We start from the raw sequence: 23,482 nt of genomic DNA, 5'->3' as shown, positions 1-23,482 counted from the left end.
TTTTTTTTTTTGATTGGACCAACCTAAGTTAATAAAGATGAGCCCCTTCATGGTGTCAGCCTTTTTTATGACAGAAGCATTTGGTGTTTTAAATGACTCTACAGTGAAACATGGTGGAATCACAGGATCATGAAGATGTCCTTTGTAATGAAAAGATGAATGCACAGATTGCTTCAAATTTCTACAGCATCATGGGGAAATAAGAATGTAATAATCCTGTTTTGGAAGACAGGCTTTAAAAACTAAATTAATTTACCAAGCAGACATTGTCTTGAGGAAACCTGACACATTGATGGCTACAAGATCACCCGAGACATCTGTGAGATGCAAGTCTCCTGGCTGATACTTGGGTGTTTGGTAACCATGTTTGTGATCATATCATTAGTGTCAGAACATGACATGCATATTTATCCTGTATTAGAGCCTTCTGCTTTGGCAATCACTTCTTTGTGAAAAATCAGTACACAGGCAGCTCAACTACTGGTGTGCCAATGATAGATGGAAAACCAGCCAAGCTGAAACATTTTGTTGTTCTGCTTGTCTGCTACTTAATATTCACTGAAAGTTGAAGATCTGGGTGGATAAATAGAGGCTGGTAGCCAGACAAAGCACGTGACATTGGAAACCTATTTTTGGACTGATGTCAAGAGCAGGACTGACATTCATAAAAATCATAAATCACTTTTGCTTCTTTTATGGCTGATGACTTCATGTGTTAGGGAAAACATTTGTTGACTGTGTAGCAAATATCTATATTCTCCTGTAAACATCCTTGTTTGCATGGCAAACAGTTATTCTGCACATATTTTGCTTGGGTGAGCAAACAACAGAAGGCATAAATGGAATGAGATCAGGCAATGACTTGGGTGTCAGGAATGTAAGACCATAGCTGTGATTTATGTTGTATTTATTCACCCCACTAAAACTATTCCTTTGACCATCAGACATACATAATTCCCATTATGGGATTTCTCTAAAGTAGCACATTTGTGTGGGCCTAGTGCCAGCATAGTTACCACCCTATGTGAAAAGCTGTTTTCTCTTCTGAATGTCCTTGAGCTGTACCTGACGGGGTCTGATGACCATCTTCCAGAAAATCTTGCAATGGCATTTAAGACTTTATGGCTATCTGCCTCATCACCCTGCTAGAGGACAAATCTGGTGCAGAGGGCACATGCCAGTCATTTAGCTTTTCCCTTTCCCAGTACACACTATAGTGTATTAGCTTAAGTTGTGGACAAAGGTTCCCCTAAGGACTACGTTCATTTTTGGAGCAACTTAATAGTCAACTTAATAAAAGAAGAAAATATTTGGGTTGCTAGAGATACCCTAACTTGTACCCTACACAGTCAGGCTCTCATTTGTTTGTCTCTTGACTTCTGTGCTCCTGGTTACTCTGCCTCAGAAAGAGGGTTGAACACATCTTAGAATCATAAAATTGTTTAGATTGGAAAAGACCTTTAAGAACACCAAGTTCAACTGTTAACCCAGGATTGCCAAGTCCACCACTAAACCATGTCCCTAAGGACCACATATGTGTTTTTTAAACACTTCCAGGGATGGTGATTCCACCACTTCCCTAGGCAGCCTGTTCCAATGCTTCACCACCCTTTCGGTGATGAAATTTTTCCTAATGTCCAATTTAAACTTCCCTTGGTGCAGCTTAAGGCCGTTTCTGCTTCCCTCGCCACTTGTTATTTGGGAGAAGAGACTGACCCTTTCCACCAGGCAGCTTTCCAGCGAATCTTCCCCAAACCTGTAGCATTGTATGGGGTTGTTGTGACCCAAGTGGAGGACCTGGCACTTCTCCTTGTTAAATCTCATACAATTGACCTTAGACCATCAATGCAGCCTGTCCAGATCCCTCTGCAGAACCTTCCTTCCCTCAAGGAGGTCAACACTCCTGCCCAGCTTGGTGTTGTCTGCAAAGTTTCTGAGGGTGCACTCAATCCCCTCACCCAGATCATCAACAAAGATCTTAAACAGGACTGGCCCCAATACTGAGCCCTGGGGATCACCACTTGTGACTGGCCACCAGCTCTATGTAACTCCATTCACCACCACACTCTGGGCTCAGCTGTCCAGCCAGCTTTTAACCCAGTATAAAGCACACCCATCCAAGCCATGAACAGTCAGTTTCTCCAGGGGAATGCTGTGGGAGACAGTGTCAAAGGCTTTAGTAAGGTGCAGGTAGACAACATCCACAGCCTTTCCCTCGTTCACTAGGTGGGCCATCTTGTCGTAGAAGTTGCTCAGGCTCCTCAATCAGGACCTGCCTTTCATAACCCCGTGCTGGCTGGGCCTGATCTGGCAGTTGTCCTGTACATGTCACATGATGGCACTCAGGGTCATCTGCTCCATAACCTTCCCCAACACCAAGGTCAGGCTGACAGGTCTGTAGTTCCCTGGATACTCCTTCCTGCCCTTCTTGTAGATGAGTGTTACATTGGCTGACCTGCAGCCTTCTGGGACCTCCCAAGTTAGCCAGGACTGTTGATAAATGATGGAGAGTGTCTTGGCAAGCTCCTCTGTCAACTGCCTCAGTACCCTCAGGTGGATCCCATCTGGCCCCACAGACTTGTGCGTGTCTCAGTGGAGCAGCAGGTGACTTACCATTCCCTCCTGGACTATGGGGACTCCATTCTGCTCCTCATCCCTGCCTTCCAGCTCAGGGGGCTGAGTACCCTGAAGGTAAGTGGTCTTGTTATTATAGAGAGTGAGGCAAAGAAGGCATTAAGTACCTCAACCTTTTCCTCATCCCTTGTGGCAATGTTCTCCCCCATATCCAGTAAAGAATGGAGATTATCCTTGGACCTCCTTTTATATCTGATGTATTTGTAAAACATTTTTGTTATCATTTACAGCAGTGGCCAGCCTGAGTTCCAGCTGGGCTTTTGCCTCTCTGACCTTCTCCCTGCATAACCTCATGACATCCTTATATCCTCCAGAGATGCCTGCCCCTTCTTCCAAAGGTGGTAAATTCTCCTTTTTTACCTGAGTTCCAGCCAAATCTCTCTATTTAGCCAGGCTGGTCTTCTCCTCTGCTGGCTCATCTTTTGGCACATGGGGACACCCTGCTCCTGCGCCTTTAAACTTAATTCCTGAAGAATGCCCAGCCTTCCTGGGCCCCTTGGCCCTTCAGAACTATCTCCCAAGGGACTCTTGTCAACCAGTCTCTTTAGGCCAAAGTGTGCCCTTCAGAAGTCCAACATAGCTGTTCTGTTGACCCTCTTCCTTGCTTGATTTCCACCTAATCTACTGCCTGGAGGTATAGCATGCTCTTGAAGAGAGACAAGCGTATATTTGAGCCTCAGTCTGAGACAGCAAAGAAGAGATATCCTGCCTTGTAGATAAACATTGCAGTTCTGAGCTAAGCTGTAAGTGGTTGGCATTGCTTCTTCTACCTTAAATCAGTTCTGGCTTTTGAGCTGAATCCTCTCATCCTCCTCATATTAGGACTCTGTGCCTTCCACAGAGTCAATGCGTCTATCTAGAGAGCATGATGAATCTCGGATGGATGAATAAAAGATTGTGAGTTATTTTTTTTTTCAGTACCTAAGAAGAAGAACAACTTGTGATGATGGATTGCAGTTTTTTAGAACTATGTTTTTTACAAGAAATGCTTTTTGAATTTAGGTAGTAGCCTATCTGAATATAAACAGATGATGTCATGCATGTCAGGACAGCAGACCTCTGAAGGTCACTGTTGACTAACATGAGACTACTGAAATACTGCTCATTTCACAACCCGCTCCAAGATTAAAATGCAAGACACTTAAGCTGGAAAGCTAATGTACTGCCTGACAGGTCCAGCTGCCAGTAGAACATCTGTTTCTGATGAAATACTCATTATTGGTAGCATTAGAAAAATGAAACAGAAAGAGGAAAAAAATAAGTAATCGGGGCTAGAAAAACAGCATTTAAGGAGCAGAGAAATTACTAGGGACCACTAAAAGTTGTTTCTTACTTTAATAGACCTAGTTTAATCACATTTTCAAAACATTTAGAAAAGCATTTATGTTTTGTTTTGAGTAGTATGCACTGATGGGGCTTGAATCTTGATTTTGTCCAAACATGATCTAGAGTATCTTTTCATATATAGTTTTGAAGTGTTCCTGAAAGAGATTCACTAGATAAATATCATAATGAAAATACTGTTAGTTGTGTATTTCACTGCAACTTACCTAAAATCAAGACCTGTGAGGTAAGGTAGTGAATTTTAAAACAGTTTGAAAATAGTTTAAAAAAGATCTGTAGCTCATTGTAGAAAGCTGCAGAATAGAAATTTGCTGCTGTCTTAATTTCTTCTGCACATGTGCACACACACACATTTACATACATATGTAGTCAATTCAGAAATCTTCTTGTACCATTAATTACCTTCTTGTAAGTAATTAGACCCAAAAGAATTGAGTTTTATTTGGCACTACTCATTCTCTGTTCTTCAGATTGTCTTTCACTGGTAGACATTTTTGTAATTAAACTTCTACTGTATAATGCAGGACAAAAAAGAACAAGGGTGAAAATAGTGACAGTTAGTTACCTGCTATATATTCAAGCAACCTTCCAATAAAGTAACTATCAAAAGTGTCTTCAAAAAAGATAAATATGGTTTAAGGATACTGCATGCTTTCTCTGTAATAAATGGTACTGAGACACTGCAATGGCTTGAAAATGCAGTGGTGAATGTCTGTCTCTTGAAGATCAGCATGCGAGTTGTGAGCAATAGGAACCTGTAAATAGTTTGTTTCTCTTTACTGCATCTGAAGAGGCTGCAGCAAGGTATTACAAAGTTCTAGAAAACTGTCCTTTGACTTAAAAATAATGCAGCAGCGGAATACATAATTCAGTATAAATTTAGTAAGCTTACTAATAGCAATAATTCTGATATTCATGAATATCTAAAGGATGGAAAATTAGATTATTTTAATGTAATTTACTCTTCATGTCCAATGTATTTCCTGTAGAAATGGTGGAAGCAGAACATTTTTTGAATTAAAAATTACAGTGATATATTAAAAAAACCCACCCTACATGTTCCTTACAATATAACTAACATTTGAAATGCTGTTGTATGGTGGTATGATACTATGAGCGTTCAAGACTGGCATTTTCTGTAGAGGCAAAAGGAGAGAAAGGTCAGAACAAGGATGTGCTGGAACTTTTCTTGCATCAGTACTTCTAACAGTTCATAACAAAGGTTCTACTATCTCAGTTTGGCCATGGGCTGCAACATTTCAAACACAAAGATGTTTTGTAATATGCCTAAAATGAAATTATTTTACCTAGAAACTCTACTGGAAATAAAGAATAACATAGGTTTGGATTTCAGACTTTACTGCATAGTGGCAATGGGTTTTCTTCATAGATGATGGCTTCCTCTGTCAGGTGGAATTCTTCAGAGTTTACTGAAATACTTATTGAGACATCTGTTGCTCATGGTGTCTTCTCCTAAGCAACGTCCAGTACCTCCAAAAGCTAAACCTAAAGAAGTTTGAAAGGTGCTGCAATTTGGGATCATCAGACAGTGTCAAATTGCACTGAGTGCACTCTATAAACTGAGATAGGGGGAGAAAAAAGAATTAGAGATACTGAAATTAAAATGAAATGCCTGTAGCAGTATATGAAGAGATAGATTAGATTTTCCTAAATATTCTGGATCTTTGAAATGCTGAAGTTTATAAAGAGTAATCATTAGCAACTCTGTACTGAATGTTTTAAACATTTTCTGGAATACAAAACAAAACCATCCTACATTTTTTGGTGAAAGAAATACTGGCATTACTCTCTTTTGCATAAGTTTTACAGATATCTTAAGGAAATTAACTACTTCAGCGAACCAAACATATCCTATAGTTCCATGAAAACTGAATTTTACATCGGACAAGTCACACAGTATAAAGCATTTTGTGAAAGCGAAGCAAACATTTCTTACTGTATCTTAAAATTATCAAATCATAGTCTCAAGAAAAGGAAAACATTGTAAGCAAATTATATTTGAATTTAAATTCCATTAAAAAGCACTTGCAGTTTTCATTTCATCAGCAAGGTGGCATGGTAATGAGACACCCACACGCATACATTCTGATACTGCTTACAATGCCCTTTCTTTTTTTTTTTAAATCTCAAATCTGTTCCTCAGAGAAGCATTTATTTTCAACACCAAATTCAATAAACTCATTTATATAACCAGTACTCTTAAAAAAATAATTTTGTGTCCAGTCTGCAGTCTCCTCGATAACAGTAAACTCAGAGATTTTTTGTCACTGATAAGCTTAATGGCATTAAAGTTGAGATTTCCTTGCCTATCTGTAGAGCCTCCAGCTCCTCTCTGAGCGAGGTAAAGGTAACACAAAAGGCCCTGCGTAACCTGCAAGGATGAATCAGATTTCATAAGGCAGCTAAAATGACATTATGTGTCTGTGTTGAGGCAACTGAATACCACCATCCTTATAGCGCCATAGCTCATAGAAATCTGATGGTCCTCAAAGTGACTTTATGGAAATATTTAACAGCTACTTTCATCACAATGTGAAGAGCCCTGCAGTCAGCCAGAAACATACCTTATCATTTAAAGCATATATTTGTCCTAAAAGCAATGGGTACGAACATCTCAAATCTAAAGTTGTGGTGGAATAAATGTTTTTGAAAGATTATAATCTCTAAATAATCTTGATTTTTTTTTATCTGGAGTTTTTCAAAATTTAATAAAATGTCTAGCTTGATTTATGCTTCCAAAAATGTACAATCTACAGTAACGCTATCCAGCTGTGCTGCTGAGCAGGGATCCACCTATCCTGGCATTGCAGGACTCACCAGTTGTAATGCCAGTTAGTGGGCTCTGATGCTGGTAAGTCAGTCCTCTGGTCCAGTCAGGCACTGAACACATGTGTGAGTACACACACACACACAGGTAGTGCAGAATGCAGAAATACTCTGCTTAACAGAGTGCACATAGTGCTAATACTCTGCTTTATTGTAAACTAGTGGGTCTGGGATATGATACGGGATGTGATCTGGGGTCCTGCAGGGCAATGGCTCTGTGCTCCTGTGCATAATCAGGAACATTAAATGACAGGTAAAGCAACTCAACAGATGACAGATCTGAGTCTAAAGATGCAGCCAAAATTTGGTGGTGACAATTCCACGTCTGAATAAAACCAAACCCATGTCATATTATGGGCCTTTTGGTTCCTTGCTCATATCTATTTTAGAAAAGGCTGCACGGTCCCTCCTCCTCTTAGGAAGCGAATGAATATTCCTAAACCATTAAAGCTGAGAGAATGGCTTGACCATAAGATGAAATGTAAAGCATTACATAAAAAAAACACAGACTCAGCCTACCTACCTTACACAGGCTTTGTCTACACCTTGACGCCACTTGTCTACATTTTGACTGATCTGGTATACCTTTTGTGCTATTACCTATCTCAAGACTGTATATCCATTAACCAACTGTCTTTTGTTTCTCGTTGTCATGTCTGCAGGTCAGTTTATGGTGAAACTGCTTTCAAAGACAGTAGGTTAATAAAAAGTGTTCTCAGTAGTATAAAATCTGAAAAATGATGTGTAGCACGGATGTCCCTGAAACCCACATATTTAAATTTCCTGGTACAATATTTTCTGGTGAGTGTGTTTTCAGGTAGCACTGTGAGCATACTCACCCCTAACAAGCAGTTCCGTCTCATCTGACACGGTGTCCGCCGCGGTCTCAACCCTGCAGCCATATCTCCCTGCGTGCATCAGGAGGATGTTTCTGATCATTAAATCTGCAGAGGACGCTTGCTGAAAGGAGGATTAAGTGCCACTTTAAAATTCAGTAAATCTTTGTTCAAGGTATAGTTTACGAGGGTGTTTTGTACAGTTTGAGAAACTCATGATTACAGCTTTCATCTTGCACTGTTTATGTGCCCTAATACCCTCTTTTGAGGATTATCAGAATATTGCATTTATACAATCATTAATAGGGATTAAAGAAGAGGATTTCAGTTTTTTATTAACTTTGACTTTGCTTAAAGCGCACCGTGCATATTTGCATGCTCAAAGGAAATTATTCCAAACTAGCACAAAGAAATTCATTAAGGAGATGAACAGAAATATTCTGAATGCAATCAAGACCTCTTACAAATGAAGGGCTCTTTCTTCCTCTTCCTCCTCCCTACAATGCAGTGACATTTGGAGTATGTCTCACTACTGTAATGAAATTAAGATAACTTGAAAGATAATGTTGATCAATTTTTATTAGCACAGAGAAAATTAATACTAAATATGACTGAGGAAATACAAACAGTTTCTCATTTTACCTGTTGAAATCTTTCTGTATTTAAATCTGAAACATGCAATCCCTGAATAAGTGTACATAGAGAACAAGTTCAACTTTTTGTTTTTTAGTATTCTAGCAAACGGTAATTACAATGACCCAAAATCATGATCAGAAAAGAGAAAACTGGAAAGTAGAACAGCCTTTTGGAAGACAAATGTCTTTTGCTAAGAATCTCTGTATTATTTCATAAATTCAAGTGATACTGCTAGATTTTGCATGTAGAAAATCATTGTTTTATCCAGACTTACTGAAGTCAATAAACGTTGCTCCATCAGATTTAGGGATCCCTAGCCCACAGGTATTGTTGATTTAAAATAGTCACTACTCAGGGAAAGAGCAGGTAAGTGGGAACAAAAGTCACCCTGACAACACCTTGACTACATTGTGTAGCAATCCTTAAAATGCTTGCAAATTCTTGATTTAATGTGAGCACCAATAATTTTAGCAAATTATTGCATTTTTGTTCCTTTCAAGGCATTTTTTTTTCCTCTTAATAGTCAAATGGAAATAATTTTAGCAGATTAACTGAGGATAGATAGATAAAATGTCCTAAAAATATCTCTAAATTACCTTATCATTGCTACTTTGTATGATAACGTGAACGTAAGAGATTTTTTTCAACGTTAATGTAGAGTTTGTATAACATTATATTATAAATTACATATAGTTAATATTTTGGGCATAATTGTGTAAAAATTAATTATGTAACATACAATTACTACAATTATCCAATCTATAAGATATGACGCATAATTTTAATAATTACACAAACAATAATATATCCATTAAAATATATAACATTATATACTGCTGTATTATATAAACCAGTATTATATTCTTCCACTATTGACTATTATATATCTTCAGTTTATATAGTACTATATAAAGTACATATATAATGTATTGTATAGTGTTTAGTACATTTTATAAAATAATATAATGTCACAGGATATAACATATTTTAATAAAAATAATACAATATGGTATATGACTTATATTTACCATATATAGTATAGTATATATGACATTTTAATATCCGATTACTATATAGCTAATATAATATAATATACCTTACATTATATTTTATACAGATGTTGATATGCACTTCCTTTGTGTTTCACTTTAAGAAACTTTTATTGGATATAGGCATTTTCCTTCTCAGATTTTATTTACTTTGCTAACCAAGCAAAGGCTGACAGTCTTTCATTGAATTACATGTTCCCTGTGTCATAATATTCCTGTGCAGTGGTTCTAATTTGAGTCAGTTTGATTGTGAATGAGCAGAATTGTATCCTGCATTCAAAATAAAGTTTTACTACAGGTGTACATGTTGATACTTCTCTAGCTGTGCTGAAATATGCTACCAACTTCACCTGCATTCAGCTTTGGCTGTTTTTTTTGACACATATTGATTCTGTACTCAGGTAGATACACTCAGATCTTTATCCTTAATCATTTGCAAATTATGAAATCCTGCTTTATAACCAGTCATCCATATGTGCATGACCTTGTGCTTTGAAATATTACATTTCTTGTCTGTTCCTATGTGTTACTTTCATCATCTGCTGTATTGGTAATACGTCCAGTTTTGTACCATACAGTTGTCTTTTCCACACTCTTTTCTGCCAAGGTCATTAAAGACAAGATAAAACAGGATTGGTTCCAAGATCCAATCTTCTATACTTTAGTTTTTCCTTCGAGGCAGAAGAATTCCTTTCCAGCATGCCTTGGCACGCTTTCTTCAGCCAATCTTATCTTCATTTGCAGATTTGGAACTGAACTTGTCGTAATATGCCATGTAGCACCAGGGCAAAATCTTTACCAAAGCACACTCATGCAAAGAAGGAAAAGAGAGGCAGAACATCAAGGCTGCCAGGAAGACCAAAGTGAATGTGGGCATAGTCTATAGCTTTATAACCCTGTAGATCTAAAAGCGTGAATACAATTGTAGTGTTTTGCCTACTAGAGTGTTTGGAGAGAAGATACTCAGACCAGTGAGGTATAATGCATTTCCTGTATTCTTGCTTTGGCATATCAAAATCACAGCAGTGGAAAGAATATCTGAGTACCCTGCAGCTCTAAATGCAGAAGAAGAGCACACAGTTCTACCAGGAACCAAATTCAGGCTACAATGTCTTTATGTTGCCTAGGACAGTAACATTTACTAGCCGTTGAAACATGGGTTGCTCAAGATGATTAGTGATTCTGGTACAAAGCTTTAGCTGCTAGAAGGCCAGAATCAGTCCACATTTGTCCCCTTTTGAGGGTAATTTACATTTAATGTGTGTTTTGTTGTTAAGTGGGAGGAAATGCATAATGGATAGCAACGGTGGTTTCATTGCTCAGGAGCTTTTAAAAATCTTGGCTGTCACTCCAGTTTCTATAGGGTTCATGAATGCGTGAATCCTAATATTCTTATCAGGAAAAATATAAGTATTTCATCTGCACACCTGCATAACTGGGCAGACAAGCAGCAATTGAAAGAATCATTGCTGTAAGTGGAGAGCAGTGCAGTACAATAGATCCCCATGAAACACATTTATTACAGCTTAACAGGATGTGCAGCCAGCATTGCTTAGGATGTGTGAGTGGAATGAAATTAAACTCATTGTGTTTATACAGATGGATATATGCTCAGACATTAGATTTTTGAGCATGGGAAATAATGGACATTTTCGCTTCCATTCAGATAGGCAGGAGCTATGTTTGAACAGGACCTTTAAAAATACCATATCATTTGCTGTTCAGTGGTATTTATAAAGTGGTCTTTATGAATTTTACAGACTCTTCCAAGTCTTGGAAGACAGATTATTTTGTTGATCAGTTTATCTCGTAATGAGAGGTTCAAGATCACAACAAAGCCAGTGTGTGTGTGTTTAAACTGATGCACTGGCTTTCCGAATCTTAAAAAAGTCTCTGCACCCTGTCATTGCAGCTGCTGCTTAAATTTGAGTGATTACAATGCAGCTTTAAAAAAACTGCTAAGCAGGAATGCAGCAGAGACTCCATTAAGAAAAGATCTAAGGTCAGAAACTTTGTCTTATGCTTTTAGTCTTCTCTCAGTGCAAAAAATGTAATGCTTCAACAAAAGCAGACACATACTCTCCCCTCTGGGGAAGACAAAAACTGATGACCTGGATGCAAACAGTGTAGAAAGATCTCTCACCTGGACCAACATGAGTTAGAACAGCCTGGTCTATCAGCAACCATGTGGTCCCAATATTATTCAAAGCTGAAATGGTTAGTGTTTAAATTTTTTTGTCTACATCTAAATTTTGATTTTATTAAGTGTACATTTTTAAAAGCTCCTTTTTATTCCACTAATTTTATGTTTTCCAGTGAAAAGACATATTTTGCAATAAGTGCACTATTTCAAAGTAGCATTTTGTTAGAAAAATCTATATTCCTTGGTGTTCCGAATATCATATATTACCCATTTAGCCAAATATCAAAATCATTTATATTTGTTCAGTATAAACCTCTACTGTGTGGAATATATCTTGTACTTTACCTAAGCCAAGGCTTAAGAAAACCCCCAAAATAAAACAGATAGGTTTAACAGCCAACTTCTAATTATTTTAAGGAAAGCTAAATGTAACCTTCAAGGCCAGCATCAGCCATGGACCTACTGTAACACTCAACACAATCCTGGTCTTCATTAAGCAGTAAATAAATAATAATACAGCTATCAATGCCATCTCTCTAGGAAATGTTTTCTCTAGGAAAACAAATTATTGTATAATTCGTATTATGCTCCTGAGTATCCTATTCATCAGGTTCTGGGAAGCTCCAGTGCTTAGTGCTGTGTCAATCTATTGCTCTCTCTGCTGCAGTGTGGCATGTTATCTGAGGTCATAGCTGTGCCTGCAATGTATCTAATTAGCTATACCTGTAAGGTCTTGTGTGAAGTAATTTTTTACAAGAATTGGTGCCACCTATACATAGCATTTGCTTTTGATGTGGAGATACTTCCCCAAACTTGAAAAGGCTCCAAGAAGCATGGAATATGCATACTTTGCTCAACATGGATCACCTTGTTGGATTTGCCTTTTGCACCCATTGCCCTAATGCTGGGAATTTACAGTGGAAGGGGGGAAGCCAACTTGCAGAGGAATTACTGTTGGTGAATTAGCACTTCTTCAGCCATCCTACATCCCTACAGAGAGGAAGCTGGGTGTGGATTTTTTCCTTTCCACTTCATAAATCCTAAGAGTTTGCGAGTTGCTTCACAGTAAACTAACCTTTACATCTGGTTCTTCAAGTGAAGAGTATTACTCTTTCTGGGAGAGTGAGTTCATTATTGTGAGTCAGTTGCTAGGAAACCTCCCTGTTAATCTGTCCATTCATTTGCTGAGTTTTTATCTCTAAACCAAGGCCGTTCATTCAGTATCCAACCTTTTCTTTTGAAGGCTTTGCACAAGAACAATCTTTATCTGCCTGCATTTGAAACGGAGCTCACAGTTATGCTATAGTACACGTTCTGAACCTTTAGTAAGTCTCTGCTTACTTCCCTCTGCCTCCTCCATGGAAGAATTAAATGTTGTTTTGCTTATTACACAGTTATATGTTCAAACTACAGAATCACATGTGTAAAATAGATATGAAACCTAGAAACCCTGAATCTTTCTCTTGTCATCATACCAATCCTAGCTTTCACTTAATCTTGTTTCGAATGCTGCTCATTTTCCACATTGATCGTCATACTTCCCTTCCACACTTCAACTGCAGTCCTGTGAACACAGCTCTGATTTATCTTGGAAAGAGGGACAAAAAGACAAGGAAGTTCAAAATACTGGGTAGTCAATAGAGATGCTGTGGCGACTCACAGCTCTCACCCTCTGCATGCAAAGGCCTGGGTTCTAGAAAGGCTGCCTGTCATTGTGCCGAGGATTCAGGCTGGGAACTCAGCCTGGACAACATGCGGTGAAAATTGTCTCTCTGCGTGGGAAGAGCATGTCTAAAAGGGGTAGTGAGACTATTATAAATGATCATGGTTCCACAAAAGCTTAAATCAATGGCAAAAAAAGACCAGGCAAACACTGACTGCCATTGCAAAAATACTTTTATGATGAAAGCCTAAGGGGTGTTTCAGTCACTTCTTTACTGTGCCTACAGGGGTTTACTGAGGCTTGCTTGCTGTCATCTAAATCGCTTGACAGTGAGAGGTGAAGATGCTTTCTACAAAGTGGTTTCTATACAGAAGAGAATTCTTGGGAGGTACAAAAACTTAAAAAGCACCTAAATATTTTGTAAGCTGATATTCTGTATAAATTGAAAACAGTAAAACAATGGTCTATAATTAAATGGGACTGAGACGTAATCCTAAACAAGAATGACCTGCACTGTTAATGCTCTCTTGTTCAGCTTAAATGATTACTTAAAATACATGGGTGTTTTTACAGATAACACATATTCGTTTAATTCCTCACTCATACATTATTTGATGCAGAAAAAGAGCCTTAATTAATGAAATTCAGTCAGATTAAATAATAAGAAAATTACTTCCCAGTTGAACCTTGATTATTTGACATATTTGATTAGCAATGGAGTCTATTTTTGGTGAATTTATCTGAAGCAAACTAATGACCTTACAGAATAACTTCATGGCAATGTTTGCTTTGTACCATCAACAGTAAGTGAAAAATAGCAATACAATAAAGCTCTTTTAAATTATGCTGACAATTTATATGTGCATTATGAAGGATTGTTGACTTCAAGCCAACTTCTGTTCATAATACATTTAGGACAATTTAAGTGCCATTTCATGCAAATTGTCAGCTTTGAACATACCAACCACTTGCCTGTTCACTGCTTATGATATTTACAAATTGCAAATATTTAATCTGTTAAAAAGCAGCAGATTTCTCTGTTGATATAGTCATAATGGAAGATTATATTCTGAGTTCTGTCTTTTAATCATATAAGCACATTTGGAACAAAGAAGATGAAAATAATGTGATTAGTTTTGTTGTGATTAATGGCATGTGGTAGTATAATAATGGTGGTATAGTAGTATCCAGCCTGATGCAGGCTGACTGAGGGATACCTGATAATACACAAGTTGGATTTTCCCCATCTTTAAGAAGTAAAAAAGATGTTTTTCAGGTTTGTGAATCCATGAGTTGTCCAGGGGATGTGTGGACCCTTCCAGTGCCAGTATTTTTGAGCAGTTTGTATGGAGAAAGCAAGAATAATGAGAACGATTGTTTTGGGTGAGCACTGGTGACTGGAAGTGGATGCCAGAGAGAATTGGGAGTTGGATAGGGAGGAGTTTAAAGTGCAGCTTGAATTGTTGCCAATGAGTTTGATTAATTTTATGGAGAGAAGGCAGAGGAAGGGATGAAGTTAAATGAATATCAGATGTCAGGTAGCATGTAATGTACCGGGATAGATTTGTGAAATCTAGGGATTAAAGAAAACATAGAAAAAGTATTGAAAATGAGAAGGAATGAGAAAAAAAGATGGTATATGAAATGGCAAGCTTCAGGACAGAGAGACCCACTATACTCATGTTGGTAAATTCGTGTTCTGCATCTGAGTTATTATTAGGAGGAGAAAAAAGCAAGACAAGACCAAATAATATGGGGTACCTGTGCTCCTGTTTACAGATGCAGAAAGAGGAAAAAGAAGAGCATGGAGCTACATATATGATTTGAGTGGAAGGGTGGTGATAGTGATGCGTGAAGATGATAGAAACGAAAGCAAAACTCATCTGGGATAACTGTCTCCTTTTGAGAAGACATCACAAAAGGAATCATGGAGAGCAGACATGTGATTGGGATTTCATTAGTGTGCAGCACAAAGAATGTTGTGACAGCCTTACGTGATCAGAGATTTACTAGCAGGGTCTGTAGATGATGGCACACATCAGCTCTAGCAAAGAAAGCTACATAGGTGAGAAATAAAAGTCTATGAGGAGAGAGAGAGAAAAGGAAAATGGAAAACTCTTCTTGGTGCCTGGCCAGAAAAAGTATTCTCCTCTTGGGGCTCTCTCCAGTGCACTAGGTGGAGATGAGAAGGATTATTTTTTGCCTTTTTTTCCCCTCTAGTGCTGTGATCTTTTCTTTGGGACCTACTTAAACTTGCTATATGTTAATGTTGATTGGAATATGTTAATTAAGAGTAGTTGTAGCACAGTGATTGATTGTTAAGCTTCTTAGCATGTGCATTGTTGGATAACATTTATGAAGTATTTACATGACCATTATGTACTTTGCTGCACACTGTGGTTGAGTTTACAAAACAAGAGACAAAGAAAGGGGGCAGGAAGGAGGTGTGAGTTTCAGGCCAGTGGGAGCTTCTTCCTATGAGACCCCACCATGACAATGTGGCTGGGGTTTGCAAGTGCAAGGCCATGAGAACAAAGCCAGAAGATCTGCAGCATAGGAACTGCAATGCAAGAATACTGCCAGGAAGGCTCTGGAAAACACTGCCACAGCAGCCTGGGAGAGAGGCTGCAGAGCTGCAAGTGAAAAATGGGCAGCAGTGCTGCAAATGGAAGGACTTAGCATTAAGGCGGCGGGTATTGATCAGGTGTTCAAACAATCAGTTGTGCTGTTATAACCCGGATTAAAACTGTGCCGAGCAGTTAAACGATCCATCAGCTGCAAGTAAATGGGGGAAAGAATGCATTAATTAAATGTCTTTTATTTACTCCAAGAGTTTTCTCTTTAGAATGTTTCTTGTAAACAAGGAAAGGTACAAAATACCTTGATAGAATAAACTAGTGTAAAAACTATCTGACTGTATTTCATTACTCTTCTATTACAGTCAGTTTTTAATAGTGATTGGTATTCAGGAATGTTCAGAGACTGGCATTTTCCAAAATGCTCAGTTATCTCCCTCCTCTACAGTAAAATTAAATAGAAGAGAGGCTACTTTTCGCCTCTGTCTTTTACTCTCTGCTCATAGCCAAAGCCACAGCACTTGGGCATACCGGTTTACGTACTTGTTTAATTCTAGGAAAAGTTTGGAGTATACCGTTCTAATGCAGCATGCGGGTGTTATCTATAAATTGAGTCAGTTCCCTGGGACTGTTTGTATCCTGGAAGCAATGCATGGTAAAATGCATTATTAGACCATAGTCATCATTGTGTTCAGATTTTGGGTTGTATTTAGCAGTCATAAAAGACACATTTCAAAATTTTTTTGACCAGAAATCGCTGTTCCATTTTGCATCCTCCTTAGTTTACGAGACATTTATGTTACCAGTTGACAACATTTTTTTTTTTTAATTTTGAAACTGCTTCTGATCACTCAAGTATTTAATGGCTGTGGCATGACAAATGGGCAAAATCTGGTAATGAGCACAGGGCTGAAATGTCTGGAGATTTGAGTTGACAGTAATGGCTGTGTTCAGCCTCTTCCATCAGTGGGAAAGTATTGTGATAAATAGTGAAACAAATTGATCTCAAGGAGGTTGATACAGCAGCATTACCCTGTACAGAAAAACTCTGTGCATAGAACACATCTCTTCTGGAAGACCTTTGACAACTATTGCTGTTCTCAGTATGGAAAGGAGGGAGGGTGTTAGATAAAACTCTTATTTAATTAGCCTTGTTTGGTTTAATGTGCAATAAAAAGGAAATATATTAATATTAGCAGCTTGCTGTTATAGTTGATTTTATGTAGTATAGAACTCAGTGCTACCTATTTAATCTTAACTTCTAACATATGATTAAATTACTAAAACAAATAAAGGAGACACTTGAAAATGTAAGGAAAGGTGCAAAGTTATGATCTCTCACAGGTTTTAGGTTATCAGATTGAAGTCTCCAGTGCTAGACAGTAGTTAATGAATTGTCCAGTCTGTATTTACTGGCCTTTTCTAAATGAAACCATAGATTTCAATTCACTTCCATGTGAACAACTGACCACTGTAAAATAGAACATGACAGGTTGTGTTTATTGCTTCCCATGGTGGCAGTTTCAGTTAAGATCAAAGACCAAGAAGATATTGAGACTAAGTCACTTTCCTGCGTCTGTAATGTACTCGTGAAGGTCAAGGTGAGGGTCACTAAGAGCAATGCTGCTGCTTACCAGTCTGTGGATAACCACAATAAATCATTTTCCTTGGCTGCCATAAAAACAATATTGTCTTTCAAACACAAAGCTGGAATATTGATAGCTGGATGAAAATCTACTTGTAAAATCAGCTAGAAAAGGGATACCTGTAGGACAAAATTAAGGAGATCTTAGATCTTAGAAAATTCTGAATAGACTTTGAACAAGATTTCTGGATTTGACGCAAAGCACAGCAAATCAAAGCTACCCTAATAAAAATAAGCAAGTCTATTTTTTTTTTGTGCACAAGTGCTCACTGGTGTTGCTAGAAAGAAATTTTGGCAACTCAGACTTCCATGCAAAGCTGTTTCTATTAGTTACACTGGTTGCCCCTCACAAAACCTAGTGTTATTGAGTCTTTTGGTAGACATAGTAAGACTTTTCTAATGCCAAAGGTTCTGCTACTAAGTGTATGCACAACATTTGGGAACTTTTCCTTTCCTGGAATGCAGTCTGCAGCTGTCACTCCAGTAGAGTTTGGTCTCTTTTCCTTAAGATTCCCTTCATGCACAGCTTTGTTACACTTGACAACCTTATCACAATTAGTCTCTTGCCAGGCAAGTCCCTGAAGTATCTAAATTGCTACAGGTACTAAATCCTTGATAGCTCAGTAAATAACAGCAAAAATGGCTTCAATTTGTAAAAAAATTAGTTCTCAGTATGAAAAGTGATAACACTTTTTTTTTGGGTATAAAAGCTACAGATAAAATTCAAAAACAAGCAAAGCAATATATATTACTAAGACAAGCTTTTCCTTTTCCTTTTAATTTTAATTGCTATGGAGCATGCAATTTTATCAAGTCAAAATTTATCTACAGCCCAAACAAATGTTACTTTGGTGGTAGCTTTTATAACACTGTTTTAAGCATCAGAATGTTCATCATACTTAACACCCGGGTCTGCCACAGTGAAAGTATGAGGTATGCAACCAGTGGTGAGAGGCTGACAATGGTTTTATTATTAACAAAACCCATTCAAATAATGTTCAATTTGTCAGGCTTTCAAACAAATAAACAAAACCCAAACAAACCTGAACATTTCTTTGTCTGATGAATTATCAGTGCATGCAGAACAAACTGCGTGTATAATTCTGTATCTTCATGTGCACAAAGGATATTTTTCTTAAATGTACTGTATTAAAAAGCATTTTGTTCAGGATCAACTCACACAATTAAAAAATATTTCATTTTGAAATGCAAAATAAGGGATATAGATGGAATTCGGTCAGATCTCAAGTTTACTTTAAGTTCCGTTTTTCTGCACCCTTAAATTTGTGTCTTTATCACATTGTGTATCACTCCTTTGACAGTGGATAGGTTAAAGGAGATTACATGGCAGAAGAAACAGAAGAGTTTTATTTTCTCTTGCTTTCCCCTAGTACCTGTCACGCTTTAGATTTTAGCAAAGAAACACAAGAAATACATTTTCATCCTTGTGATTAATTTCACATGCTTATGTGGTCAACAGAAATGATAATGAGATACAATTGACAACATTCCACAAATGAGTAGTTATGGGAATTATGGGTAATTATGGAATTATGAGGCTTTGTGTCAAACCATACAAAAAATTGTGGTATTACCACAATCACTATTTTTGACTTTTTCATCTCTCAACTAATTAATCTTCATTCTGGGACAATGCAAAAAGTCAAGAAATGCCTTTTGGGGAAGGGACATTACATATATTGTAACTACTGCTTTCAAAGAGGGAGAAGGTTGTGTCATATTTTGTTTCCAACTGCATTCACAAAAATTCATGTTCTAAAAGGGTCATGTTTTGTTACCTCTGTTCTGAAAAGGAGTGTCCCCCTCCCCATCCTGCCTGTAACATGTTAATAATATTTTCAGCCCTGTTCTAGTTGATCCAAGCCTTTCTGTTCTCTCTTTATAGTGAAAGCCAGAAAAAAAAAAATAATCTTGACATTGAAATGAGTTAGGAAGGCAACTAAATGAAGTATAGCTTGACCATCTCTTGTGTGAGCAATCTTGTAAAGGCAAATGAAGCTAGTCTAAAAATACCAGGGTCTGATGCTTCATTTTGGTATTTCTTTATAGTTTCATAGTATTTCACTATTTCAACACTGGTTTAACAGTAACAAGGTAGGATCTGATTTTGCAGTCTTTTGCAAAATGTACAATACGTTCTTGTCAGCTTGATTAATTTTTTTTTTGTTTGTTTGTTTCTCATCAGGTTAAGTTTGCTGTTGCAAAAAAGTATGTTTTAGGAGAAAAAAATTGCTTGCATGCCTCTGAAAAGAAAGGTGACAGATTTTAACTTAATAAAAATGGGTTTTTAATACACTTAGTCATCTAGACATTACTGACTCCATTATGAGCGATTAGTACTATTTTTACTTAGTAAAGTAGCAGTGACTGAGTAGCATCACAGTGTGAAGGAAGTCATAAACTTGTACTAAAATAGCTGGTTAATCTACCAGGTTTTGGAAAGATTTTTGTTATGTCAGGACAATGAAAGGAATCAGTAATTTCAGTGAGTTTTGCATGTATATTTGTCTGAAAGTAGTCCCAGTGTGTCATCTACCAGGTTCTCAGTTTGAATGAATCTCACTTCTACCAATTTGAGGGCTTTCTCTGGTAGAAATGAAATTAGTGAAGAATTACTGATGAATGATCTACAAAATCCTGTTTTCATAAACCAAATGAAATTACATTAAATTAGCTTTACTTTGAAAGGTGAAATGACTTTGAAAATTTCCTAGCCTGAGGATTTTTCCCAGTGATTGAAAATTCCCTTCAGCACAGAAGATGCTGAAATACACTGAAGGAACCATGTAACACATTTTAGATTTCAAGTTTTTGGAAATTACTTGAAGTTAATTTGTAATCATAGGAGGTTTTCTTGAATCAAAGAAAGTTTAACCTGCAAGTTAAAAAAAAAAGAATGATAGTTTTTCTTCCTGTATATTTAGTGCTGGATTTTGAGTATTGGACTCCCTCAGATGAAGATAAGTATGCTAAGAACCTTCACACTAGGATGGACATTACTAATGCTTTTCAAGTAAAAAGCTTATTGAAGTAAACCATTTAAAATAACCCCAAACACCACACCACAAAGTGAATATAGTGTGACTTTCATAAAGGCAAGCAGAAGACTAAATTGATTGCAGCTGACAAGATTTTTAATGCAAAGTTAACTTCACTACATTGTTCTCAAATTACATACATTAACTTTTAAAATTTTCTGACCTTTGTGAGTTTCATTTTTCTCTGTTAACATAGCATGGACATTTGATTTACATTTCATTAGTGGGAAGATCGAGTAAAATGACTGCAGATTCTATTTCCAAACTTCTTAACATTTAGAGATTTCCTGCTACTACGAAAAGTTCAAACCATTTTACATGGGAAAGGTTTGAATTACTTTATCATACTGTTTGATCATACTAAATTGTTTTTGAATCAAGGGGTAATATTTTAAATTGGTATGCATATTTTATCCATATGATTCTTATTGACTTAAATAACGGTTGCACAGCTAGAATCTACCTCATGCAGCGGAGTTGGAAAATAAAGTATACTCCTTGCTATTCATTCAGATATTAAAATATATGCTAGGCAAGTAAAAGCACTAGGAGGTGAGGGCATTCCAACAGCCGTGTTATCTGTGAGAAAGACATCAATGCTTAGCAGCATCTTTTCTATATTAAAATGAACAGAAGAATTTAAGGAGGATTTGATTTCAACTACTTTTTGTTCCCTCACAAAGATCATCAGATGCCTCATTAATAACGAGATGTATAAGTTTACATTTAATATCTTTTTGATTAAAACTGCTTGAAGTTATTCTAGTGACCTGCAATTTGCATGTCCCCTAGGTAACATTTCTTTCTAACATTAGTGAAACTAGTCATCTTTCAATTTTGTCAGAACTTGGTAAATGGGAGACATGTAAAAGCATGCAAATTTTTATCAGTTCACAGGACACAGATGACAAACACATGGTCACTTACTGCCTTGATGCTTTCAAAGTGTCCACCTTCTTTGTCAAAGTCAATTGGCTGCCCATTGAGAGTCCAATAGAAAGTGACATCGAGTGTGCTGTCATGAAGTGCTTTGCAACTGAGGACAATGCTTTCTCCAACCGTTAACTCTATCTTCTTGGGAGTCAGCTCTATTCTTGTAGGTTCTTGAAATATAGAAGGGTTAGGAACATTTCAATGGAAGTTTAGTTATAGTGGAAGGCTAAAATAGTATGTTCAAGTGCTGATTAGTCTACTCAGCTTGTATTTACTGTTCGTTTCAAATACATAGGGTGAAATACTGAAATATATTCATAATGCACACGAAGACATGACAGTGGTGAACAGAAGGTACTGCCAGTTCTATGGAAGCAATAAGGCAGGAACCAAAGCAACAATCTATAGGACTTCTGAGAAGGTTTAATTAGTTTTATTAGTCTTAGAAAAACATGTAAATTATTATTATTTTTTTTAAGGCTGCAGCACCTGAAATCTTGTGATTGCATGAAAATCTCAGTTTTGTCACTGACAATGAAAAAGGATGTTTCCAGGCATACTAAATATAGGAAGAAGTCAAAAGACTTAAACACCTTGAAACAGAAACCACAATCATATGAGAATTTAGCTGAAAAGTGAAAAAAATGTGGTGTAGAAATTAATTACAACTCAGTCATTTGATTATTATTACTGCTATAAGGAGACATCTTTCATTAGATTTTGTATTGATGGTTATTACCTTAATCCTAAACTTCGTTCTCATGCAGAAAGAGGTAGGTGTAACTGAGTTCCTAAAGTTAAAACATGTTAAAAGGGATGTTGATTCTTTTACTTATGTACTATTTATAATCTGAGTGATTATATATGTATACCGATTCTTTTGACATACACCTGTGACATGACCACTGGAGTATACAGTCTGATGCAGGAATGCAATACTTGATCAGAGGGAGGTTACCTCCCCAGCTTGTTGGAAAAGCTTTTTTATTCAGCCTGTTCAATGTTATTGTGTGACTGGCTGGGGATTCTAAGCAATAATGAGATATTAGTAAGGAGAAATCATCATTATCATCAAAGTATTTTTTCATACCTTTAACAGATACCGATGCAATGATTTCTGCAGATCCAAATACATTTACGCTTTGGCATAAGTACCTTCCTTCATCCGATTTGGAAGCATTCAGGATTCGCAGGCTCCCATGTGGAAGAATAGTTATCCTGAAAAAGATAAATACATAAATATATAAATATATCTCCTGTCCTAGCAGCCAGATTTTATGATGACAACTTTTAGAGCTAATAAATAGGATTAAAGACTGCTGCCTCTGTAGCAAGGGATGAGGAAGATGATAATTGAATTCTGTTTCAGAAAGGTTGTAATAAATCCATTTTACTCCTCCTTTCTTTATTCAAAAAGTTTCAGGGAAGCATTAGTGGATTAGTATCCTTTGACACTTATCAGTGGTGAATTTTAATGAACCTTTTGTAAGAATTAAAAAAGGTGATTGTTCATAATTTGTCTTTAAAGTTTCACTGCTATATTATTGTCAAATCACATTTCAATATCAAGCACTGGCTAATCCATTTAGAAAAAATGACCTTAAAAATCAAATCTAAGAGGAATGGGAAGTAAAATGTAAAAGAGGACTAGAAAAAACATAAAATTAATTGTGTCTGGTCAAAATATGATTTATGGCATCACTACACAGTGTAGCATTGGGACTTAAATAATCTCTGCTTTCTTGTATTTCAGCTTTTTTTTTTCCCTTGACTTGTATGATTGCAGCTTCACTACATCTCTAAGTAAGTAACAGCACTGAAGTATACTCATGAGAAATGTTGTTCAACCATTTACATTTAGGAGTTTCAGATTTTGCCTTTGCTAACACAGTATTAATCACAAAGTCCATGAAGATACATAGAGGTGAAAATTAACACATTTTTTCTGTTCTGAAATGACAACGCCCCTGAATTTATTATGTGTTAAAGCTGCAGCCCTGGAAGAGCTGTAAATAATTGTTGCTGCTTTTCTATCAGAGAAGAACTACAAGCCTAAAAGGAACATGGCAACTCTTACATGGCATTTAAGCCATGCTTGCAGATGTTGTATATCCTTT

At 36.9% G+C, this 23,482-nt stretch overlaps 1 protein-coding gene across 5 annotated transcripts in view; it reads right to left on the bottom strand.

Annotated features, from left to right (window-relative positions):
- CNTN5 (contactin 5) overlaps positions 1-23,482 on the bottom strand; it is a 678,576-nt gene that overhangs the window by 48,966 nt on the left and 606,128 nt on the right. For all 5 annotated transcript variants that reach the window (XM_037377787.1, XM_037377784.1, XM_037377786.1 and 2 more), the window contains 3 exons: positions 22,456-22,583; positions 21,360-21,535; positions 7,665-7,785 (listed from right to left, as the gene is read on the bottom strand). In XM_037377787.1, the coding sequence (XP_037233684.1) occupies positions 7,665-7,785; positions 21,360-21,535; positions 22,456-22,583 (425 nt within the window). The remainder of the gene's footprint in view (positions 1-7,664; positions 7,786-21,359; positions 21,536-22,455; positions 22,584-23,482) is intronic.

This window comes from Falco rusticolus, chromosome 2 (genome assembly GCF_015220075.1).
Source record: "Falco rusticolus isolate bFalRus1 chromosome 2, bFalRus1.pri, whole genome shotgun sequence".
NCBI classification, from domain to species: Eukaryota; Metazoa; Chordata; class Aves; order Falconiformes; family Falconidae; genus Falco; species Falco rusticolus.
Note: the sequence above shows the minus strand (reverse complement) of the source record. Positions and strands in the feature narration are given on the sequence as shown.